General features: G+C 40.0%; 1 protein-coding gene across 4 annotated transcripts in view; it reads left to right on the top strand.

Annotated features, from left to right (window-relative positions):
• GAB2 (GRB2 associated binding protein 2) overlaps nt 1-20,918 on the top strand; it is a 178,027-nt gene that overhangs the window by 134,928 nt on the left and 22,181 nt on the right. For all 4 annotated transcript variants that reach the window (XM_087433509.1, XM_087433510.1, XM_087433512.1 and 1 more), the window contains exon 3: nt 11,386-11,629. In XM_087433509.1, the coding sequence (XP_087289635.1) occupies nt 11,386-11,629 (244 nt within the window). The remainder of the gene's footprint in view (nt 1-11,385; nt 11,630-20,918) is intronic.

Here is a 20,918-nt window from a genome sequence, read left to right as displayed (position 1 = left end):
ACTTCTCACCAAATTGATCTATAAATTGAGTCCAATCTCTGTATAATCCCAGCAGCCTTTTTTTGTATTACTTGGTACCAAAGCAAATTAGAAGGTACTATATGCACATATGAAAATGTTACTGTTTTTTCAAAGAATATGTCAATAATACTTCTGACCTTTTTCAGTCATTAGTGTTGGACTTTGTAGAGAACTTCAGGAAACCATGTTAGATTATTAGATGAAAGCTATTTTCATTTTCCTCAGAAGTAGAAAAGTATACTCAGAGCTTATAATGTTTGTTGTTATTCCAGTTAGATGTAGTACTAGAAAAACACTGAACTGAGAAACAAGAGATTGACATCCTTGCCCAGGTCTGCCACTCAGTCACTGGTAAGAAAATCACTTGGTCTCTCTGGGCCTTAGATTTCTTATCAGTAAAATAAAATATTGAACTAAATGATCCCTTGGTCATTTCCAGACCTGTGCATTTGTAATATGGAAGAAGAAGTGGTTAAGGATCAAAAAGAACAATACGGTTCTTTTTTCCAAGCCTGCCAATACAAGTTTATCATGTTATTCTCTTGAAGCTTTTGATTCTGTGTGCAGACCAGAAACTAGCATGTTGTTTGTGCCCAAGATGTGCTAAAATGTAAATGAATATGATTTCTTATAATAATACTAACGACCTCTCCAAACTGGCTTTTCTTGTGATTCTGCCTCTTGATTATTTCAGAGCATAAGTTTGGGATTCACTGGTCTTGGTTTCAGCTTACTTTTGTCTCCTTAGTGATGAACTTAAATTAGATGCTAATGTATTGAAAGAGGACATGATTATACAAACTAGAATGAAAACTTCTAGTCCAAGAGTTGGCAAACGTTTTCTGTGAAGGGCCAGATAGTAAATATTTTAGTCTTTACCACTCAAATATTCTCTGTCACAAGTACTCAACTTTGCCATTGTAGCCTATAAGCACCATAAACAATATGTAAATGAATAGATTTAGCTGTGTGCCAATAAAACTTTATTTATAAAAACAGGCACTGGACCAGATGTGACTTACGGTCCGTAGTTTGCCACTCCTTGTTCTAGTGTAATAATATGCCTTGGTGGGCCTGCTCAGATATATGTACATATGGTCTTAGTGTGTTGGCCCTCCTAGTGGTATTAAAAAGGCAACGCTCCCTTTTGGAGTGGAAAAAACCTAGAGTTGCTGAGGTGTCAAAGACGCAAGGCTGGAAGATGAGTAACGAAGCTGCAGATGTGAAGCCAGGAGATTATTGTGACACCAGGACTGGAGGCAGTGGCTGAGAAAGAGCTGCCAGCTAGAAGTTGGGTCCTGCCAGGCTCTCTGCCCCTGCAGTCCTCTGCTCAACACACAGAGGCCAATTGAGTCCATTTGCACCCTCTGGGACCAATCCTGGCTCTGATCAGATCCTGAAGGTTTCTGAACACCAAGTTTAAGATCTTCTCCCACACCAGGTTACCTCCCACGATGGAGTGCTGGGAGAACTTCCCTTTGTGGAGCACTCATGTGCAGGAACTATGGCATTTCTTTACTCGGTAGGACAACCCTACAGGTAGCTGTTTTGCAAGTTAGGGCTCTTAGATTCAGATGCCATCCCTAGGTTCCATAGCTAGTAAGCTGAGATTCAGATTGTAAAATCCATTTTCCTTTCCCTGTACCGCACTGCCTCTCCTGAAGCCAAAGTTCTGCTTCAGATAATGCTGCAGATCTCATAATTCTCTAGGCAAGCTGGAGCTCTTAGAATTCCAGGCTCGCCATCCAAATAGAGCAGTTTCAGGTATTGTTTGTGTGATTATTGCTACTGTAATGATTCCTAAGTTCCCACCATTGTAATGTCTGACACTCGTGTTTCACACTGATTGCCGGTTGTCTCTTAGTGAAAGTCACTGTAAAAGAAGGAGAGAGAAGCTTACCTCTTTTAAGTTGGTTAGCTTAAAAATACAGTGATGTATTTTCGATATTTTTGTGGAAAGGTCGCAAGGGTCAAATGCATCATTGACATGTGAGCTTATGGTGCCCACTAGATGGAATGATTCCCATGGGAATGCTAATGGATTCCCAAAGTTCCTTGGGGGAAGGGAGAAGTGCTGCCCTGAATATAAATTTGCTCTTTCCAGCTGCAATATAAGCTCATAGAGCAAGGACCAGATCCACTCTTTTTGACAGGCCTGCAGCTCCTAGCGTAATGCCCACAGTCAGTGCTCATGACCCTGAGTCAATGACAAGAGTGCTTCATTTCCAAATATGGATTAACTCTTTGAGGGGGACCACCCAGCCAACCCAAGCCCCACTCCAAGGAGCGGGAGTAAGGTCTGCACAACTGAGATGTGCTGTAAGTGTGGCAGGTAAGGTGAGAACAAAGCTCGTAATTTGATCTCTCTAAAATGAACAGGACAATGCATGGCTAAATATAGACTGGCTGTCCAGAAACAGAAACACACACAACCCAGAAAACTCACTAAGAGATAACAGTTCCTTCCACTCTAAAGAACAGTTTATGTTTGGATCCTGGAGCTAGTCATTCATTTTTCTGACCCAAGGGGGAAGGATTCTGACAAAACTTACTGCCGTGGTGTGTTTGTCAAACACCTTCTTGTTCTAATCTGGACGTTTGCTAGGCACAGAGCATTGTGCTAAACACCGTCAGAGAAACAAAGATGGTCTAGATCCTGACTTCTAACAGCTCACAGTCTAGTTTTGTATGACAGATTTGTGAATTCCCAACAACAAATAAACAGCAAAATGAAATACTATAAAAAGTTTAGAGGAAACCATGGTTAATTCTAACTAGAAGCTTATGGAAAGCATGGTATTTGCTCTGGGCCTTAGTTTCCCATCTCTAAAATAAGATGCCCCGGGGCAAAGAAGGTTATGTAAGGACGTGTGACCAGGGACTGCGACATGCCTCTAAGCTACAGCCACTCGCTCTCTTTCCCCTGTGCCCTTCACAGAATCGATTTCTGCTAAAGTATACCGAGAGATGGTATGTGTTAAGGTCAGGATGTTCTGACTTGGCTCTCAGAGCTCTGAGATGGTGTTCTTTCTCAGCTCCTTCCTAGGAAGGGGGTTGGGGAAGCATAGTCCCTGCAAAGTCTCACGAGGTCTCATGTTACTGCCTGTCTCTGCCTCCTTTTTCTTCCTCTGCTTTATAGTTTTTATAAACACTAGGAGACTTATATTTTTGAACTTGGGGAATTATTTATACTAGTCTTTAGTAGTGTGATCCAGCAAATGTTTACTAACCATGCAAATATGAGTAACATTGTAAACTCGTAATAAAATAACAGTCCTGCCGGCCAGTGTCCTGGTGATCAGATCTCCTGACTTGATTGCCCCTACATACACACATACACGCACACACACTCTCTCTCTCACATTATAGAGAATACATCTTCATTCACGTTGATACATCCTTTTTTTTGGTACGGTAGAAGGACCGCCGGACTAGGAGATCTGAATTCTAATTCCAGGATTCACATCTGACCCACTGTGTGGCCTTGGACAAGTAGCTTTACCTTTCTGGGCCTCAGTTTCTCCAACTGTACATGAGAGATTTGGGGGTGTTGGGAGGATGGCAGTGATAAGACAGAGACTGGACTCCGGGGCCCCTTCCAATTGCCATATTATGTGAGTTATTGTTTAGAGTGAAACCATTTTGTGTTTGGCCTTAAATTTTTGAATAACTCCTCTAATTATGATGTGTGCAAGAGGATTTTGAAGATTATTTCTTCTTAAATAATTTCAGGCTTGGGATTGTAAGTTATAATGATAGAGAGCTGTTGGTCCAATCTTGCCCTCAGCACCTGTCAACATGCTTTTGTTTTTAGAATCCTCCACACATCTGATCCTTGTTTTTCAGTTAGCTTTCTATGGGGACCACTCACCCCATAGAATCCTATACCATTTTCTGTTTTCAGAATTCTTTCATCAATCATCTTCTGCCTGTTAGAAACCTTAATGTTACCACCGTTCCACTTCTAGGAATAAATGATGGAAAGAACTAGTGTCAAGCCAACAACCATTTATTGAGTATTTAATAATTACTATTTACTCATATTTCATCTCATCAGATCCTCAAAAGAACCCTGTAAGGTGGATGTTCTCTTTGGCATTTGACAGCATAGGAAGTGAGGTACAGAGAGATCAAAAATTTTGCCCAAGGCCTTGCAGTAGAATAATTTCAGAACCTGGACTCCCATGTTTCTGAACCCATGTCAGGGTTCTTTCTGTTACAGATTGTTCCTTCGGAGGGGCCCATAGACAGATGATATGAAGGGCCAGTGAGAACATGGATGGTTTCCAATTTATAATTTTGATGATACAAAGAAAGATTTTTGAAAGAATTTGTTCTTTCATTTGGTTTTCAGACCTTGCTTTGCCCTTGATTTTTCAGCCGACCCTAATTCCTCTGCCTCAGAATTAAGAACCAGAGATTGTTAAAAAGCAAACCAGCAGAGCTTAATCTAAATCTCTGCGTAAATATGACTCAGTAGGTCTTACGTGGAGCAGCTCTCTTAAGTTTCCCAAAGATGACTTTGATGTGTATCCCTGATCTAATCCAGGTTCTTCCTTTTATAAATAGAGAAAACGAGGCCCAGGAAGGTGAAATGGCATGCCCAAGGCCCCTCAGCCAGTTCACAGCAGACCTAGGCCTAGACCCTTAGTCTCTTATTTGACTTTGCCTCCCATAAAGCTAATAATACCCTTCACCTGATAGGGATCTTGTGGGATCTCTTTTCTCTACATGGGTGAAAATAATTGGCTTTGAAGACAGTGAGATCTATTTCAGATCTAGGCTTTGCCACTTTCTAGCTGTGTGACCCCAGAACTTATTATTTTTTATTTTTTATTTTTTGTGAGGAGGACTAGCCCTGAGCTAACATCCAGTGCCAATCCTCCCCCTTTTTTTTTCTTGAGGAAGATTGGCCCTGGGCTAACATCCGTGCCCATCTTCCTCTACCTTATATGGGACGCCGCCACGGCATGGCTTGCCAAGCAGTGCGTTGGTGCGCGCCTGGGATCCAAACCTACGAACCCCGGGCCGCCGCAGTGGAGCACGCACACTTAATCGCTGCGCCACCGGGCCCCAGAGCTCATTATTAACTTCTCAGTTTTTTCACTAAAAAAAAAAAATGGAGATAGTACTATCTACTTCATAAGGTAGACTAGAGACACATAGTAGGTGCTTAGTAAATGGCAGCTATGATTATTATAGTCCATATTGTCCTCTTTGTTCTCGTTCATTCTGCATATAACATCTATACAGGGTATAGTTGTGACTAAAACACTGATAACAATTACCTTCTGAGCATCCACTATAGCTTGGAAAGCAACGCCATACGTCTTGGCCAATTTCAAGGTTTCTGCCAGTTTCATGTATACTCCAGGAGTAGGTGCATTGCGAAGGGTGGAGTTCCATGCTAAATGCTTTATATAAATGATCTCCCATCCTCACAGCAGCCCTACAAAGTATGTATTCTCCCTGTTGAACAAGTGAGGATCAAAGAGGTTTGTGTAACTGTCCAGGGCCACAGAGCTAGGAGTTAGCAGAGCCAGGCTTTGCCTCCATCCCGGGCTCCAGCATGAGCTTTGGTCTACCACTTTGTGGGTTCTGAGACCCACTGAAGCTTGGGGTGGGGATTTTAGGGGGAAAGGATAAAGATAAAAAGGGCATTGAGATAAGGGAACCAGTCATTATTTGGCCAGTCATCTTTTCCAGAAACTCCCGCCAACTGCCCCTTTCCTGCTCCTGTTATCACTAGCCACTTGATGGCTGGGCTGGGCTAAGCTGGGCTGGGCTGGGCTGGGCTGGGCTGAGCTGGGCTGGGCTGGGCTGGGCTGAGCTGGGCTGGGCTGGGCTGAGCTGAGCTGGGCTGGGCTGGGCTGGGCTGGGCTGGGCTCCTTCACTGAAATCCTTCAGAGCTTTCCTGTTCTAGAGTTTTTCAAGAAGGTGGGAGGAGTGTTTGTATGCTGGGCAGGCTTCCCAGGGGTGATTGTGGAAAGGAAGGAGAGTGATTTTGTAGGGCCCTAAAAAGAAGCCAGGATGAAGAGGAAAAAATAAAACCCTGTTTAAAAGAAAACAAATTGACTCAGGCATTTTCTGCCATTATCTTTAGTCTAGACTTGGAGATAGAAGCCCAGGCCAGGAGTCTGGAAAAGTCCATTTTCTTCTTGCTGTGTAAGTGACCTTCCTAATGACCCAAGACACATCATTACAACAGCCTTACAGCCACGTACCAAAAACAGCCCAGACACACATTGTTTAATGTTTTCCTTTATCTTTACCATTCTTTCCTTCCCTCAAGAGGTACCCAGGCAATAAAAATAAATCCTGTTAACGTTTTATGGGAATGCACAGATTTGTTTTCATACCCTTATCTCATTCACCTTTTGTGACAGCCTCACGAGACAGATAGGCAGGCCAAGGATTATTCTCCCAATTTGATAGGTATGGGACTAAAGCTCAGAGAGAGACCTGTCCGTGATCTCATAGCTAGTTAATGGCAGAGCTGGAACTGGATCCCCAGTCTCCTGACTCCTGTCACATGCATGAGGTCCACTCACTGTGAGATGGAATTTCAACCTGCTTGGATCTTTTGACCCCAAACCATAAGTTCTTGCTATTTTGTGTTGCTGAAATTCCCACTGCCTTGCTATGATTATAGGGTGAAGCCCTGAACAGTGGGGTTGGAGGAGATGTAGGGAACCGAAGATAGGAAAGGGAGAATGTCTCTTACTCAGTATACTTTAGTAAGGACTTGATATTTACTGAGTGTTCAATTTTCTCTTCAAAGAGGAAATAATGAAAAACTAAAGGTTAGATATATTTAATTAGACTACTGTTAATCTCTTGCATATACTTAACACTTCATACTTTACAAAGGGCTTATGCATGTGTGTGTGTGTGTTTTTAATTCACATACCATATATCATTCATTTAAAGTGTACAAGTCAGTGTTTTTTAGTATATTCACAGGGTTGTGCAGCCATCACCACCATCTAATTTTGGAACATTTTAATCGCCTCAAAAAGAAATCTCATACCCATTAGCAGTCACTTCCCATTCCCCATCCTCTCGCCAGCCCTAAGCAACCCCTAATCTTCTTTCGGTCTCTATATATTTACCAATTCTAGACATTTAATATAAATAAAATCTAGCTTCTTTTTATTTAGCACAATGTTTCAAGGTTCATACATGTTGTAATATGTATCCATACTTTATTCTGTTTACTGCTGAGTAATATTCCATTGTTTGGATATGCCACATTTTGTTTATTTATTGATCAGTTTACAGGCATTCGGCTTGTCTCCACTTTTAGCTGCTATGAATAATGCTGCTATGAACATTCATGTACAAGTTTTTGTATGGACATATGTTTTTGTTTCTCCTGAGTATGTGCCTACAAGTGGAATTGCTGGGTCATATGGTAACTCTTTTTGAGGAACTGTCAAACTGTGTTTGTGTTTATAAATTTACTAAGATATATTTCCCATACCGTGAAAGTCACCCATTTACAGTATACAGTTTAGTGGTTTTAGTATTTCAGAGGGTTGGGCAACCATCACCACAATCTAATCTTAAAAAATTTTCATCACTTCAAAAAGAAAACACCATCCTCATTAGCAGTCATGTTCCCTTCCCACTCCCCCATCCCAGCCCCCAGGAAACCGCTAGTCTACTTTCTGTCTTTATGGATTTGCCTATTCTAGACATTTCACATAAATAAAATCATACAGTCTATAGCCTTTTATCACTGGCTTCTTTCACTTAGCATAGTGTTTTGAAGATTCATCCATGTTGTACCATGTATTAGTATTTCATTCATGCGGCTGAATAATATTCTATTGTATAGATATATCACATTTTGTTTATCCAGTCTCTACCTCTCTCACCATTTGGCATTCTCCTTCTATGTCTCTGTTTTCTCTTCTTATAAGGACACCAGTCATTAGATTAGGGTGCACCCTAATCCAGTATGACCTCATTAACTCATTCTAATTTAATTACATATGCAAAGACCCTATTTTCAAATAAGGTCACATTCTGAGGTTCTAGGTAGATGTGAGTTTTGGAGGGACACTATTTAACCCAGTATAGGCACCAAGGAATAATCATGTAAATTCAGGTAGAAATCTTTTAAAGTTGCAAGCAGAAGTGGGATTTTGGTAAGGGTTAGTGCCAAAACAGCTTTGAAAGAACTTTTCTGGAGCTGCAGACCATAATGGAGCTCACTGGTTTTATAGACATAGCTTTATGTTGGTAGAAAAAAATTCCAAGCGTCTGTGGGCCCAACTCATCCTAACCCCTACTTCATCTTATTAACAGACTTTGAAAACCTCTCTGATTTTGACCACAAGAAATAAGCATATTTGGATTTTTGTGCCAGGGAAAATTCTTTTATTCATTCAACAAATATGTATTGAATAGCCACTATATACTGGGACTGTTCTAGGCACTGGGAATGCAGAAGTGACTAGAACACATTTTGAGTACCTAAATATGTAGAGTTTTCTAGACCCTTTATGCATTTCATCCTTATAACCACCATATGTCAGTTTGTAAATAAGGAAACTGAGACTCAGAGAGGTGAAATGATTTCTCCAGTTCTACAGGTAGACAGGCTGGGTCACAGATTTGATTCCACAGCCTGAGCTGGAGGCAGAGGACACCAGAGGTGAGGACAGATCACTCCTCTTTTATACAGACCCACAGCCCAAGCATTCAGCATAGGGGACATGAAGGATGTTTTGGGTGACAAGGCAGGATAAGGAGGTTGGGACAAAATGGCGTTTCTTGTCAGACTGGGGAACCTGGACTTGATTCTGAAGGCAGTGAGGAGTCTGAATGTTATTGAGGCGGTATGACTTATTATGGTATGTACTTCCTTTATTTAATCAACACATATTTATGGAGTTGTGTCACACACTGGGCTTGATGCTAGGTATAAAACTGTTACAGAAGAGACAGAATCTCTGCCCTCACTGAGTTTACAGCCTAATGTATGGAGTGATGAGAGAGAGGTTGGTATTTTCCTGAATTTCTGTTTGAAACACAGGGTAATACTGGTGAGGAACAAGGTTGAAAAAATAAACAGGAAAACGGTTTTAAAAAGAGAGAGCTTTGTAAGTCATCCCGAGGATAACAGGGATCCATTGAAGAATTTTAAGCAGGGCAGTGACATAATGACGTGATGTGGTTGTTGAGAAACAGAAAAGAGTCATAGATAATGCCTAGGTTTCTGGCTTGGAGACCTGATTAGATGGTGATGTTGATGTACTTCACTGAGATAGAGAACACAGGAGGAGGGTGAGGAGATCAGTTGAGATTGTTGAGCTTGACTTGCTTGTGGGACATCTGAATGGAGGTGCCCAGCAGACGGAGGGATATTCAACAGGGAGCCCAGGAGAGAGAACTGAGCTAGAGATTAAGATTTGAGAGTTGTCATCACATAGGTGGTAACTGAGGCTGTGAGAGTGGACAGGATACCCCAGGAGAGTCTCCAGAGTGAGAGTGAAGCTGTAGGAGAGTCTGGGGCATAACCCTGAAGACTGCCCCCATTGAAGGGGTGGGCAGAGGAGGAGGAGTCTAAAAAGACCATGGAGAATGTAGAATCGCTCCAGAGGCTTTCTCTTTGCACCTTCCCTGTGTCTTCTCAGGCAGCAGCTTGTGTTCATTCCCTGGCGCCATGGCTACTCCGTCCCCTAGCATAAAGCCTCTGTGCTCTGCCATTAGAGAATTCATCTTGCAAATCTAATGGAGTAATGAAGCCATTGATTCTGTTAACAAACGTCCAGTTCACTACAAGATCTATAATGGGAATTCATTTAGGAGGTCAATACAGCTGTCACTGGAATAGTTTTTCCCCAGAGGCCTATGGCTTTTTTTGTTGTACACTGGCAGAAGTTGTCCTGCCTAGCATCAGAAAGACTGGAGAGTAATTAATACTGTAGAGCATTAATGAGCTGGTGGTCCTGCCTAGGGCTATAAGAAGAGTACAGCCTGAAATAGGTCAGATAACAGGGAGTGAAAACAGAACTATGTCCCCTCTGAAATGATTTGAATAACCCTAGAAAGCCACCATCATCACCACTAAAGCATTATCCCTCACTAGCTATCACATCACCAGAAATTACATCTTTAAACCTTTATTTGTTTTGAACAAAAAGTTTCGCTGTTGGAATTATTGTATGCTGAATGACTGTTTTTGCTTATTCTGCAAACACAAACTAAGAACTTCCTATGTACCTGGTCTTTATTAGGTAAATGCTGGGACTATAGAGGTAACAACATCAGTTCTTAGAAACCCATGGGCTGGACAAGGAAGCAGAGTGACGTAATGAAGCATGAGCCAAGTGCTGTTGGCACCTAGAAGAAGATCGAGTCCAGGAAGGTTTCAGAGAGAATATGATATCCATGTAGCGTCTTAAAGTCTACATATGAGTGCCAGGAGAGCAGAAGTGAAAGCTAGGCGAAAGGTACAGCATAAGCCAAAAACAAAGAATCATAAAAGAAGCTGGTGTGTTCAGGACTGATGAAGCTTCCATATGCCTTGGGTATGGGAGGAGAAAAGCAGGAAATAGGTCAGACTGTGAAAGGCCTTGTATGTTATGCTAAGGAATTTGGACTAAGCTTGGAGAGCCAGCCAAATGAATAATGCCCTTGGCTTGGGGTGTAGCACTCTAAGCTATTATCTGTCTTTAATACCTCGCTTCCTTTCTAACACAACAGATGAGACTTTAAGATAAGAGTTAAGAGAAAAAAAGACCGATAGAGAGTAGTGGGTACAAGAGTTGGGGAGTGGGGAACATCGCTATCCTCAGAGGACTTGGAAGGGCAGGCAGGAGGAGCTGGGACCAGTCGTAAGGGACAGCTCCAAATATATTTGTGCTTTTATCATTAATACAGTAAGGCACAGTCCAGGACCTCAGTGAATGAGTCTCCAGGATGCAAAGCTTCATTTAACAAAGCTAGCCTTATCTTTGAGGGAGGAGATGAGAACAGGAGCCCCCAAAGAGAAGGAAGGCAGTGGTACTCAGTACCCCAGAGGCTGGCCTTGCCTGAGGGCTGGAGTCACATTCCTGGACACAGGTAGCCACACCTCCTGGAAGTGGGCCAGATCCTGGGCAGTATCTGCCCAGGTTGTGATAGAGAGTGGCCTCCAGGTGACTCCAGGAGCAGTACAGAGGTATAGACCCAGGAGGCCACAGCCCTCCTTTCTGGGAGGGCAGAGCGGGGGCAGGTGTGTGATAAGGAGGGAATGCTGCTGCTGGATCATTGCCTCTGCTCTTAATATTTCTTCTTCCTCTGACAGCCACTTTGAGATAAGGACACCTTTCCTTCCTTTTTCATTCACAGAGCTCTTTCTCCTTTTCACAGACTCCCTGAGAAACATTTCCTCAGCCAGTCATGGCCCCCGCTCTTCTCCAGCTGAGCTCAGCAGCTCCAATCAGCACCTTCTCCGAGAACGAAAATCCTCAGCCCCATCGCACTCCAGCCAGCCAACCTTGTTCACATTTGAGCCCCCTGTGTCAAACCACATGCAGCCCACCTTGTCCACCAGTGCACCTCAGGAGTATCTCTACTTGCACCAGTGCATAAGCCGGAGAGCAGAAAATGCAAGGTAGGAGCCTGCTGTGAACAGTAGCTGGTAGAGTGACCACTCACAGGGCCTAGTACTTTTCAGTCTCTGTTTTTTCATTTTAAAGACAAAGAAGTAAAATGTTACATCTTTTCGGGTAAACAAATATATATTTATAGGACAAAACACCATTTTTTCGCTTAGGTAACCTTCACATTTTATTGGTATCATCTATGTTGCTATACAGTGATAATTGGCTTCCAGAGAAACCTCCCATTATCAAAAATCATGCTATAAAAATTTTCTCTTTTCTTTGGGGAAAAAAGGCATTAAGGGCTAGAGTTTCAGAACTGAAAAAAACAAAGTCAGTTTACTTGTTGGCCTTAAGAGTATAGCTATAAAACCTTACCATTATTGAACAAATCCATATTTCACTTTTGCTCTAGAGCTGCACTGTTCCATATGGTAGCCACTATCCACATGTGGCTATTCAAATTAATTAAAATTAAATTAAATTAATTACAATTAAATAAAATTTAAAATTAAGTTCCTCCATTGCACTAGCCACATTTCAAGTGCTCAGTAGCCACACATAGCTAGTGGCTACCATACTGGATAATACAGATAGCAAACATTTTTATCATCACAGAAAGTTCTAGAGCTAGGACTCCCTGCTTTAAAAAAACTGTCTTTGTCTTTCTAACACCACCAGCGCTCTCTCAAGTGCAGAGCCTATACATATTTTTATTACCTTTTGTTCTCATTTTTGGGATAAACAAAAGCACAGAGCTGATGGGCTTTGCCACAGCTGGTTCCCAATTGCTACCATGGCTGGCAAATTACAAATCATGTTCCTTAATTAATTAATGTAGAAATATCTAATTTGTATTATGAAAATTAAAGCAATTAGAGAATTGGCTGTATTAATGTATCACTCTCACAGAATATTTTCATGTATAATCTCTCTTGAACCAGTCAAACACACTGAGAGATGGCCAGTGTAGATCATTTATCTCTATTTCATAGATGAAGAAACTGAGACTCACAACTAATAAAGGACTAGAACCCAGGTCTTCTCATTTCCAGTTCTGTACTCACTTCTCGACACTATGCTACTGTGATTCTGGTTTTCTGAGTTATTTACCATGACACAACAGAGGCTCCCAACACTTAATCTTAAGGCTGCCTCAGATACCCATTTTCCTGAAGCAGCATGATTCATTTCTGTGAACTTGCACTAGTTCAGCCTTCATCAACTTATACATGAAGAGCTGAGTTCTAAGAAGGCAGAATGAATTAGCCAAGATCACAAGTTAGTGGCAGAACTGTAAATAGCACCTGATTCTCCTGAGTCACAGACCAGAGAATCTGTGATATAATGAAAAGCATCTTACAGGCTTTGGAGTCAGTCAGATATGGGTTCAAATTCAGGTTCTGCCACTTCATTGTGATCTTGGCCAACTTATTTAACCTTCCTGACCTTCAGTGTCTTTATCTGCAGAATAGGAATAATTAATTCAGTGGCTTACTAATGAGAATAAAATGACAAAACATACATAAACTACCCAGCAGTAGACGCTCAGTACATATTACCAGTTGTTCTCCTGTGCCCCATCCCCTTCTACGACGTGTATGATTGCCTGGGAGTAGAGATGTGAGGTCTTACAATCCTGGTTCTAGGGAAAGACAAAATCCTTTATAATAGTGCCTCTCAAACTTTCATGTACATGTGAAATACTTGAGGATCTTGTTGAAATCCTGATTGTGATTCAGTAGACCTGAGTAGGTCCTGAGATCCTAAACTACAAATGATGCCAGTGCAGATTGTCTGCAGATCACACTTTTAAGTAGAAGGCCTTATATAATATTAACAACCACCACCACCCCCACTCCCATGATACTGCTAAAGCAACAGAGAACAAATATATAAATGTCTCTACTTGAATTAGCAGTTAGGGCCCACTCTCCGCATCCCCACCTCTCTAAAACCTCCCTTCATCTTCCTAGCTGGAATTCATTTCTGCTGTGAATTCTCATGGCAGTTTTTGATCCTCTCTCTCACAGCGCTTGGAACTTTCTGCTTCCTAATATGGATTTTTATATTAATAGATTACTACTCTTTGAAGACAGGACCCAGGGCACACAGTAGGTGCCTAATAAATATTTGAACAAATCCGTGTTGTAGAGAGATAACGTAATAGAGGAGATAGAACTTATCTATAGCTGGGGAAGCAGCTTTATTGTGGCGCCTTGACCAAGCTGTGATTTTCTCTGTCTTTGTTTTCTCTTGTGTAGGTGTGGGAGCAAGAAGGTGATAAGCAGGATCTCAGGGAGATTTTTGGAAAAAATAAGTTCAAACATTTTTTGCAGAATTCCAAGGGGGGCATGGAGGGTGGGAAGGAAGCTTTCTTCAGTCCAGAAAAACTGTATAGTTTCTGATAGTAGTAGAGTAGCTTGCATGATACTAAACATACTGTAACAATTATAAACTCTGGACAAAACATAAAAAAACAACTGTTTGAAGGCACTGAAGAACAATGAAAAAGCAGGCAGAAACTGGAAGAGATGTGACTCTTAAAAGGAGGGACCCACACTGGGTGGGTCCAATTTACATGTTTTTTCCTATGGAGGAAATTCCTATAACATATCATCCAAAATGTTCAGTATACAATGAGAAATTGCTAGACACAGGAAAAAACTGTAAAAGTTGACCCATAGTTGAAAGAACTCAGTTCTTTCAAATTTTGGAGCTAGCATACAAAGATTTTAAAATGATTGTTAATTGCTTTCATCTGTGGGATGAAAATGGATAATAAGTGAAGAGATGGTAAAATTTAGGAGAGAGATGGAAACTCTGAAAAAGAACTTAGGAGTTCCAGTTCTAAGTGTGGGACTGACCCAAACCAGCATAACAAAGGCTTTGTGAACTAAACTGAGATTTGTGCTACCACACACAGGCGGAGGATCAAAACTTGCAGTCTGAGCCTAACCAGGTGTGCTGCCTGCAAAAACAAAAACATCAGCATTCTTCAGATGATTATAACAGAACCCAGAGTCTATATAACTTAATATCACAGCATTCAGAATATAATTCAAAAGTTTTCAGCATACAGAGAACCAGCAAAGTGTAACCAGTTTTCAAGGGAAGATGCAGTTGTCAACCCCAACATAACCCAGGTGTTGGAATTATCAGACACAGATTTAAAAGTCCATGTTATAATAATATTCCATGTGATAATGAAAAACACACTTGAAATTAATGGAAAGAAAAAAAAAACTCAATCAATCCAGAAGTCTATAGCGTGCAAAAGTATCCTTCAGGAATGCAAACAAAATTAAGACATTCTCAGATGAAAGAAAAATAAGAGAATTTCCAGGAGATCTAATTTAAAGAAATGATAAGGAAGTTCTTCAGGCTGAAGCAAGATAGTACCAGAAGGAAACTAATATCTTCAGGAATGAAGCAAAAATAGTAAATAGTAAATATAGTAGATATCTGCATAATTATGAAAGACTATTTTTTCCCTCCTAAGTTCTTTAAAATATGTATGAGTGTTGGAAGCAAGTGTTAAACATTGTCTAGTGGAGTTTTCACATGGTTTTCTTTCACTTCAGCCAGAAGAGCTTCCTTTACCATTTCTTGCCATGTGAGTCCCCTCATGATATATTTTCCCAATTTTCATTTATCTGGAAATACCTTTATTTCATCTTCATTTTTGAGAGATATTTTTGCTGGGTATAAAATTCTGGAATGATGGTTTTATTTTTCTTTGGCATTTTAAAGGATACTATAGTCTTCTGACATCATTGTTTCTAATGAGAGGTCAGCTGTTCCTTGATTCTCATTTTCCTATGTGTAATGTATCTTCCTTCCTCTAAATGATTTTTTGCTCCCTTTTTAAAAAACTGTGGTAAAATACACATAAAATTTACCATCTTAATCATTTTTAAGTGTACAGTTCAGTGGTGTTAAGTACTTTCACGTTGTCACGCAACCAATTTCCAGAACTCTTTGCGTCTTGCAAAACTGAAACTGCACCCATTAAACAATTCCCCATTTCTCCTTCCCCTAGCCCCTACAACCTCCTTTCTACTTTCTATGTGGATGAATTTGACTTCTCTAGGTAACTCATATAAGTGAAATCATACAATACTTGTCTTTTTGTGATTGGCTTATTTCACTTAGCATAATGTCCTCAGGGTTCATCCATGTTGCAGCATATGTCAGGATTTCTTTCCTTTTTAAGGCTTAATGATATTTCATTCCATGTATATACCACATTTGTTTGTTGGTCATTTGTATATCTTCTTTGGAGAATTGTCTATTCAGGTCCTTGGCTCATTTTTTATTGTTTTTTTTTGTTGTTGGGTTGGTGAAGTTCTTTATATATTGTAGATATTAATCCCTTACCAGATATATGATTTGCAGATATTTCCTCCATTCTATAAGTTACCTTTTCATTCTGTTGAATGTGTCTTTTGATGCACAGAAGTTTTAAATTTTGATGTAATCCAATTTATCTATATTTACTTTTGTTGCCTGTACTTTTGGTGTCGTATATAAAAAATCATTGCCAAATCCAATTTCAAGAAGCTTTTCCTCATATGTTTTCTTCTCAGAGTTTGATAGTGTTAGCGGTTACATTTAGGTCTTTGATCTGTTTTGTGTTAATTGTAATATATGGTGTAAGGTAAAGGTCGAACTTCATTTTTTTGCATATGGATATCCAATGTTACCAGCACCATTTGTTGAGAAAACTGTCCTTTCCCCATTGAATGGTCTTGGCATCCTTGTGGAAAATCATTAGGCCATCTGTGTGAGGGTTTATTTTTGGGCTCTGTATTCTATTCCATTGGTCTGTCTGTCTGTCTTTAATGCCAGTGCCACACTGCTTTAATTACTGTAGCTTTGTAATATGTTTTGAAATCAGAAAGTGTGAGACCTCTAACCTTGTTCTTCTTTTTCAAGATTGTTTTGGCTATTCGGGCCTCTGACTATTTTAAGTTTTTTTTCCTTTATCTTTGTTTTTTAGCGATTTAATTATGCTATCATATGTGTTTTTCTTCATGTTTACTCTATTTGGGGTTCACTTACCTTTCTGGTTTGATGTGTTGCTATTTTTGATCCAGTTCAGCCAAATTTCTACCACTAGTTCTTCAAGATTTTTTCCTGCCCCATTCTGTCTCTGCTTTGCTTCTGAGACTTGAATTATTCATATGCTAGGCCACTTGATACTGACACGTATGTCACTGATACTATTCTTTTTTTTTTTTTTCGATCTTTTTTCCTCTCTGTGCTTGGTTTGGATAATTTTTTAAATTGATTTTTCAGTTCTAGAAAAACTCCCCTTTCTCCTCCCCCCTTTTTTTAAAATAATTTTTGAGGGGTGATTGAAGTACAGTCAATGTCATAGACATAAAGTTTCCTCATGCTCCTTTGTAGTCCATTCTTCCCTCTACGTCATTCTTCAGGAACCACTGACAATATTCCTGTCACTATATTGTTTTTATATTCTAGAATTTTACTTGAATGGAATCATACAGTATTTCCTATTTTTCCTGACTTCTTGCAGTCGGCATCATACTTTTGAGAGATTCATCCATGTTGTTGCACGTATCCTTAGTTTTTCCTTTTTATTGCTGAGTAGTATTTCAGTGTATCTTTTTTTTTGAGGAAGGTTGGCCCTGTGCTAACATCTATTGCCAATCTTCCTCTTTTTCTTTTTTCTCCCCAAAGCCCCAGAACATAGTGGTATATCATAGTTGTAGAGTTGTAGCTCTTCTATGTGGGACACCACCTCAGCATAGCTTGATGAGTGATGGATAGGTCCCTGCCCAGGATGAGAACCAGCGAACCCTGGGCTGCCAAAGCAGAAGGCGTGAACTTAACTGCTACACCACCAGGCCAGCCCTCAGTGTATCTTTATATCACAATTTATTTATCCATTCACGTGTTGATGGGCACTTAGGTTGTTTCCATTTGGGGCAATTACAAATTAAAACGGATTTGTACATAAACAGTCACTAACAAATCTTTTTTTTTTTTTTTAATAATTTTATTTATTTATTTTTTTCCCCCAAAGCCCCACTAGATAGTTGTATGTCATAGCTGCACATCCTTCTAGTTGCTGTATGTGGGACGCGGCCTCAGCATGGCCGGAGAAGCGGTGCGTCGGTGCGCGCCCAGGATCGAACCCAGGCTACCAGCAGCGGAGCGCGCACACTTAACTGCTAAGCCACAGGGCCGGCCCTAACAAATCTTTATGTGGACATTTGTTGCATTTCTCTTGGGAAATACCTAGAAAAGTAGGCCGAGGTTGTTTTATTGGTGAATTCTGTCAAATATTCAAACATAAAATAACACAAATATTACCCAAATTCTTTTAGAAAACATAAGAAGAGGGAATCCTTTGGTAACTCATTTTTATGAAAACAGCATAACCCTACTACCAAAACCTGGCAAAGATTACAGAAAAGAAAATTACAGAGCAATATTCCCTGTGAATATAAATGCACAAATCCTTTTTTTTACGAAAACATATCAGCAATCGAATTCAACTAAAAAAATGTATATCTATATATATACACACACACTCATATGTATATATATATCACACATATGTGTTTTAGGAAAAATATATATAATAGGGAATATTTATGTGTATACATCATTAGAGATAAGACATCATGATAAAGTAGTGTTCGTCCCAGGAATGCAAGGTAAGTTTGACATTCAGAAGCCAACCAATATCACTCATCACATTAAGAGAATAAAGGAGGAAAATCATGTAATCATCACCTCAATAAATGCGGAGAAAGCATTTGACAAAACTCAATACCTCTTCATAAAAGAATATTTCTTAGCAAATTATGAATAGAGGAGAACTTCTTCAAACTAATATTGGGCTTCTAAGGATAACGTACAGCAAATATCATACCTGATGAAGAAATAGTAAACATATTTCCCCAGTATTAGGGACAAGAAGAAAATACGTGCTCTTACCACTTCTATTCAACATTACTAGAGATCCTAGCCAGTTCAACAAGGGAAAAAAAAGATATAAAAGACACTAAGATCAGAAAGGAAGATATAGCACTGTCTCTATTTGCAGGTAACTTAATAGTTTATATAAAAAATCCTAAGGAATCTAGAAAACAACTATAAGAAGTAATAAGTGAATTTAGCAAGTTCACAGAATAAAAGTTAGTATACAAAAATTAATTTTTACATACTAGCAGCAGACAATTGGAAAATGAAATTTTTCTCCCCCCCCCCCCCTTTTTCTCCCCAAAGTCCCAGTAGATAGTTGTATGTCATAGTTGCACAGCCTTCTAGTTGCTGTATTTGGGATGCAGCCTCAGCATGGCTGGACAAGCAGTGTGCCGGTGCGCGCCCGGGATCCGAACCCAGGCTGCCAGTAGCGGAGCGCGCGCACTTAACCGCTAAGCCACGGGGCCAGCCCCGGAAAATTAAATTTTTAAAACTTCTGTACATAATGATGCCAAAAGACATGGACTACTTAGGAATAAATTTAACAAAAGACATGCAAGACCTCCTCACTGAAATCACTATCAAACATTGCTGAGAGAAATTAAAGCTCAATATGGAGAATGATATACTATAGTATGAATTGGAAGGCCCAATACAGGTACTATTAAAACAATAATTCTGGGCGGCCCCGTGGCTTAGCGGTTAAGTGCGCGTGCTCTGCTACTGGCGGCCCGGGTTCGGATCCCGGGAGCGCACCGACGCACTGCTTCTCTGGCCATGCTGAGGCCGCGTCCCACATACAGCAACTAGGAGAATGTGCAACTCTGACATACAACTATCTACTGGGGCTTTGGGGGAAAAAAAAAAAAGGAGGATTGGCAATAGATGTTAGCTCAGAGCTGCTCTTAGTAAAAAGAGGAGGATTAGCATGGATGTTAGCTCAGGGCTGATCTTCCTCACAAAAAAAAAAAAAAAGATAATTCTTCCCAAATTGATCTATAGATTCAACACAATCCAAATAAAAATCCAGCAAAGCTTTTCATAGAAATTGATAAGCTAACTCTAATATTTATGTAAAAATGCAAACAATCTAGAATAGCCAAAGTGATTTTAAAAAGAATAACAACAAAGGTTGAGGATTTATACTATCTGATTTCAAGACTTCCTATCAAACTAAAGTAGTCAAGACAGTGTTGTACTGATGAAAGGGAAAACATATACATCTCTAGAACAGAATGAGGGGGAACATATATGTGTATATGTGTGTGTGTTTTGAGGTGCCAGTAGGGAAATGAAAATCTTTTCAATAAATGATGCTGGAACTGCTGGATATCCATGTAGGAATGGAAAAAGAACCCTTACTTCATATCACACTACTCAGAAGTTAACTCAAATATATCAGAGACCTAAAAGTAAAGTCGAATACTGTGCAACTTCTAGAAGAAAACATCTCTGATTGGAGTAAGCAAAGGTTTTTATATAGGATACAAAAAGTAGGAATCATAAGAGAAAAAACCGTAAAGTAGTTTTTATCAAAATAAAACTTTTGCTCTTCAAAAGACCCCATAAAGACAAAATGGCAAGTTACAAAATGTGATAAAATATTCAAAACACATATATCTGACAAAAGGTTTATTTCTAGAATATGTAAAGAACTATTACAACTCAACAAGAAGAAAAAATTGCCCAATTTTTTCAAATGCGCAAAAGATTGGAACAGACATTTCACACACACAAAAATAGAAATGGCAGTAAACACATGAAAAGATGGTGAATCGTCAGGGAAATGCAAATTAAAACCTCAGTGACATTTGGCTTCATCTCTACTGGAATGGCTAAAATTAAAAAGACTAGCAATGGCAAGTATGGGCAAGTGTGCGGACGAGCTTTAATCCTGCACTCTTCTGACATTCACGTTACATACTAAGCGCTCTGGAAAAAAGGAATAACGCTTTATCATTTACAAAGTACTTTTATATTAGTTACCTCATGTGATCTCTAAAATAATCTTACAGGGTTACTTTTGAGTAGGCAGTTTGAAGAGCGAATCAGCTCATTCACCTCTGCCTAGCATAGACATAAATATGCCTGATTGAGGGGTCGGCCTCGTGGCATGATGGTTAGGTTCGCTTGCTGTGCTTTGGGTGTCCCAGGATTTGCGGGTTCAGATCCTGGGCGTGGACCTGGGCACTGCTCATCAAGCCATGCTGTGGCAGCGTCCCCTATACAAAAAAAAATGGAGGAAGATGGGCACGGATGTTAGCTCATGGCCAGTCTCCCTCACCAAAAAAAAAAAAAAAAAAAAAAAAAAAATGCCTGCTTGGATTACTATAGTGAAAT

This window comes from Ceratotherium simum, chromosome 7 (genome assembly GCF_057802395.1).
Source record: "Ceratotherium simum simum isolate JZ-2026a chromosome 7, ASM5780239v1, whole genome shotgun sequence".
Lineage (NCBI taxonomy): Eukaryota > Metazoa > Chordata > Mammalia > Perissodactyla > Rhinocerotidae > Ceratotherium > Ceratotherium simum.
Note: the sequence above shows the minus strand (reverse complement) of the source record. Positions and strands in the feature narration are given on the sequence as shown.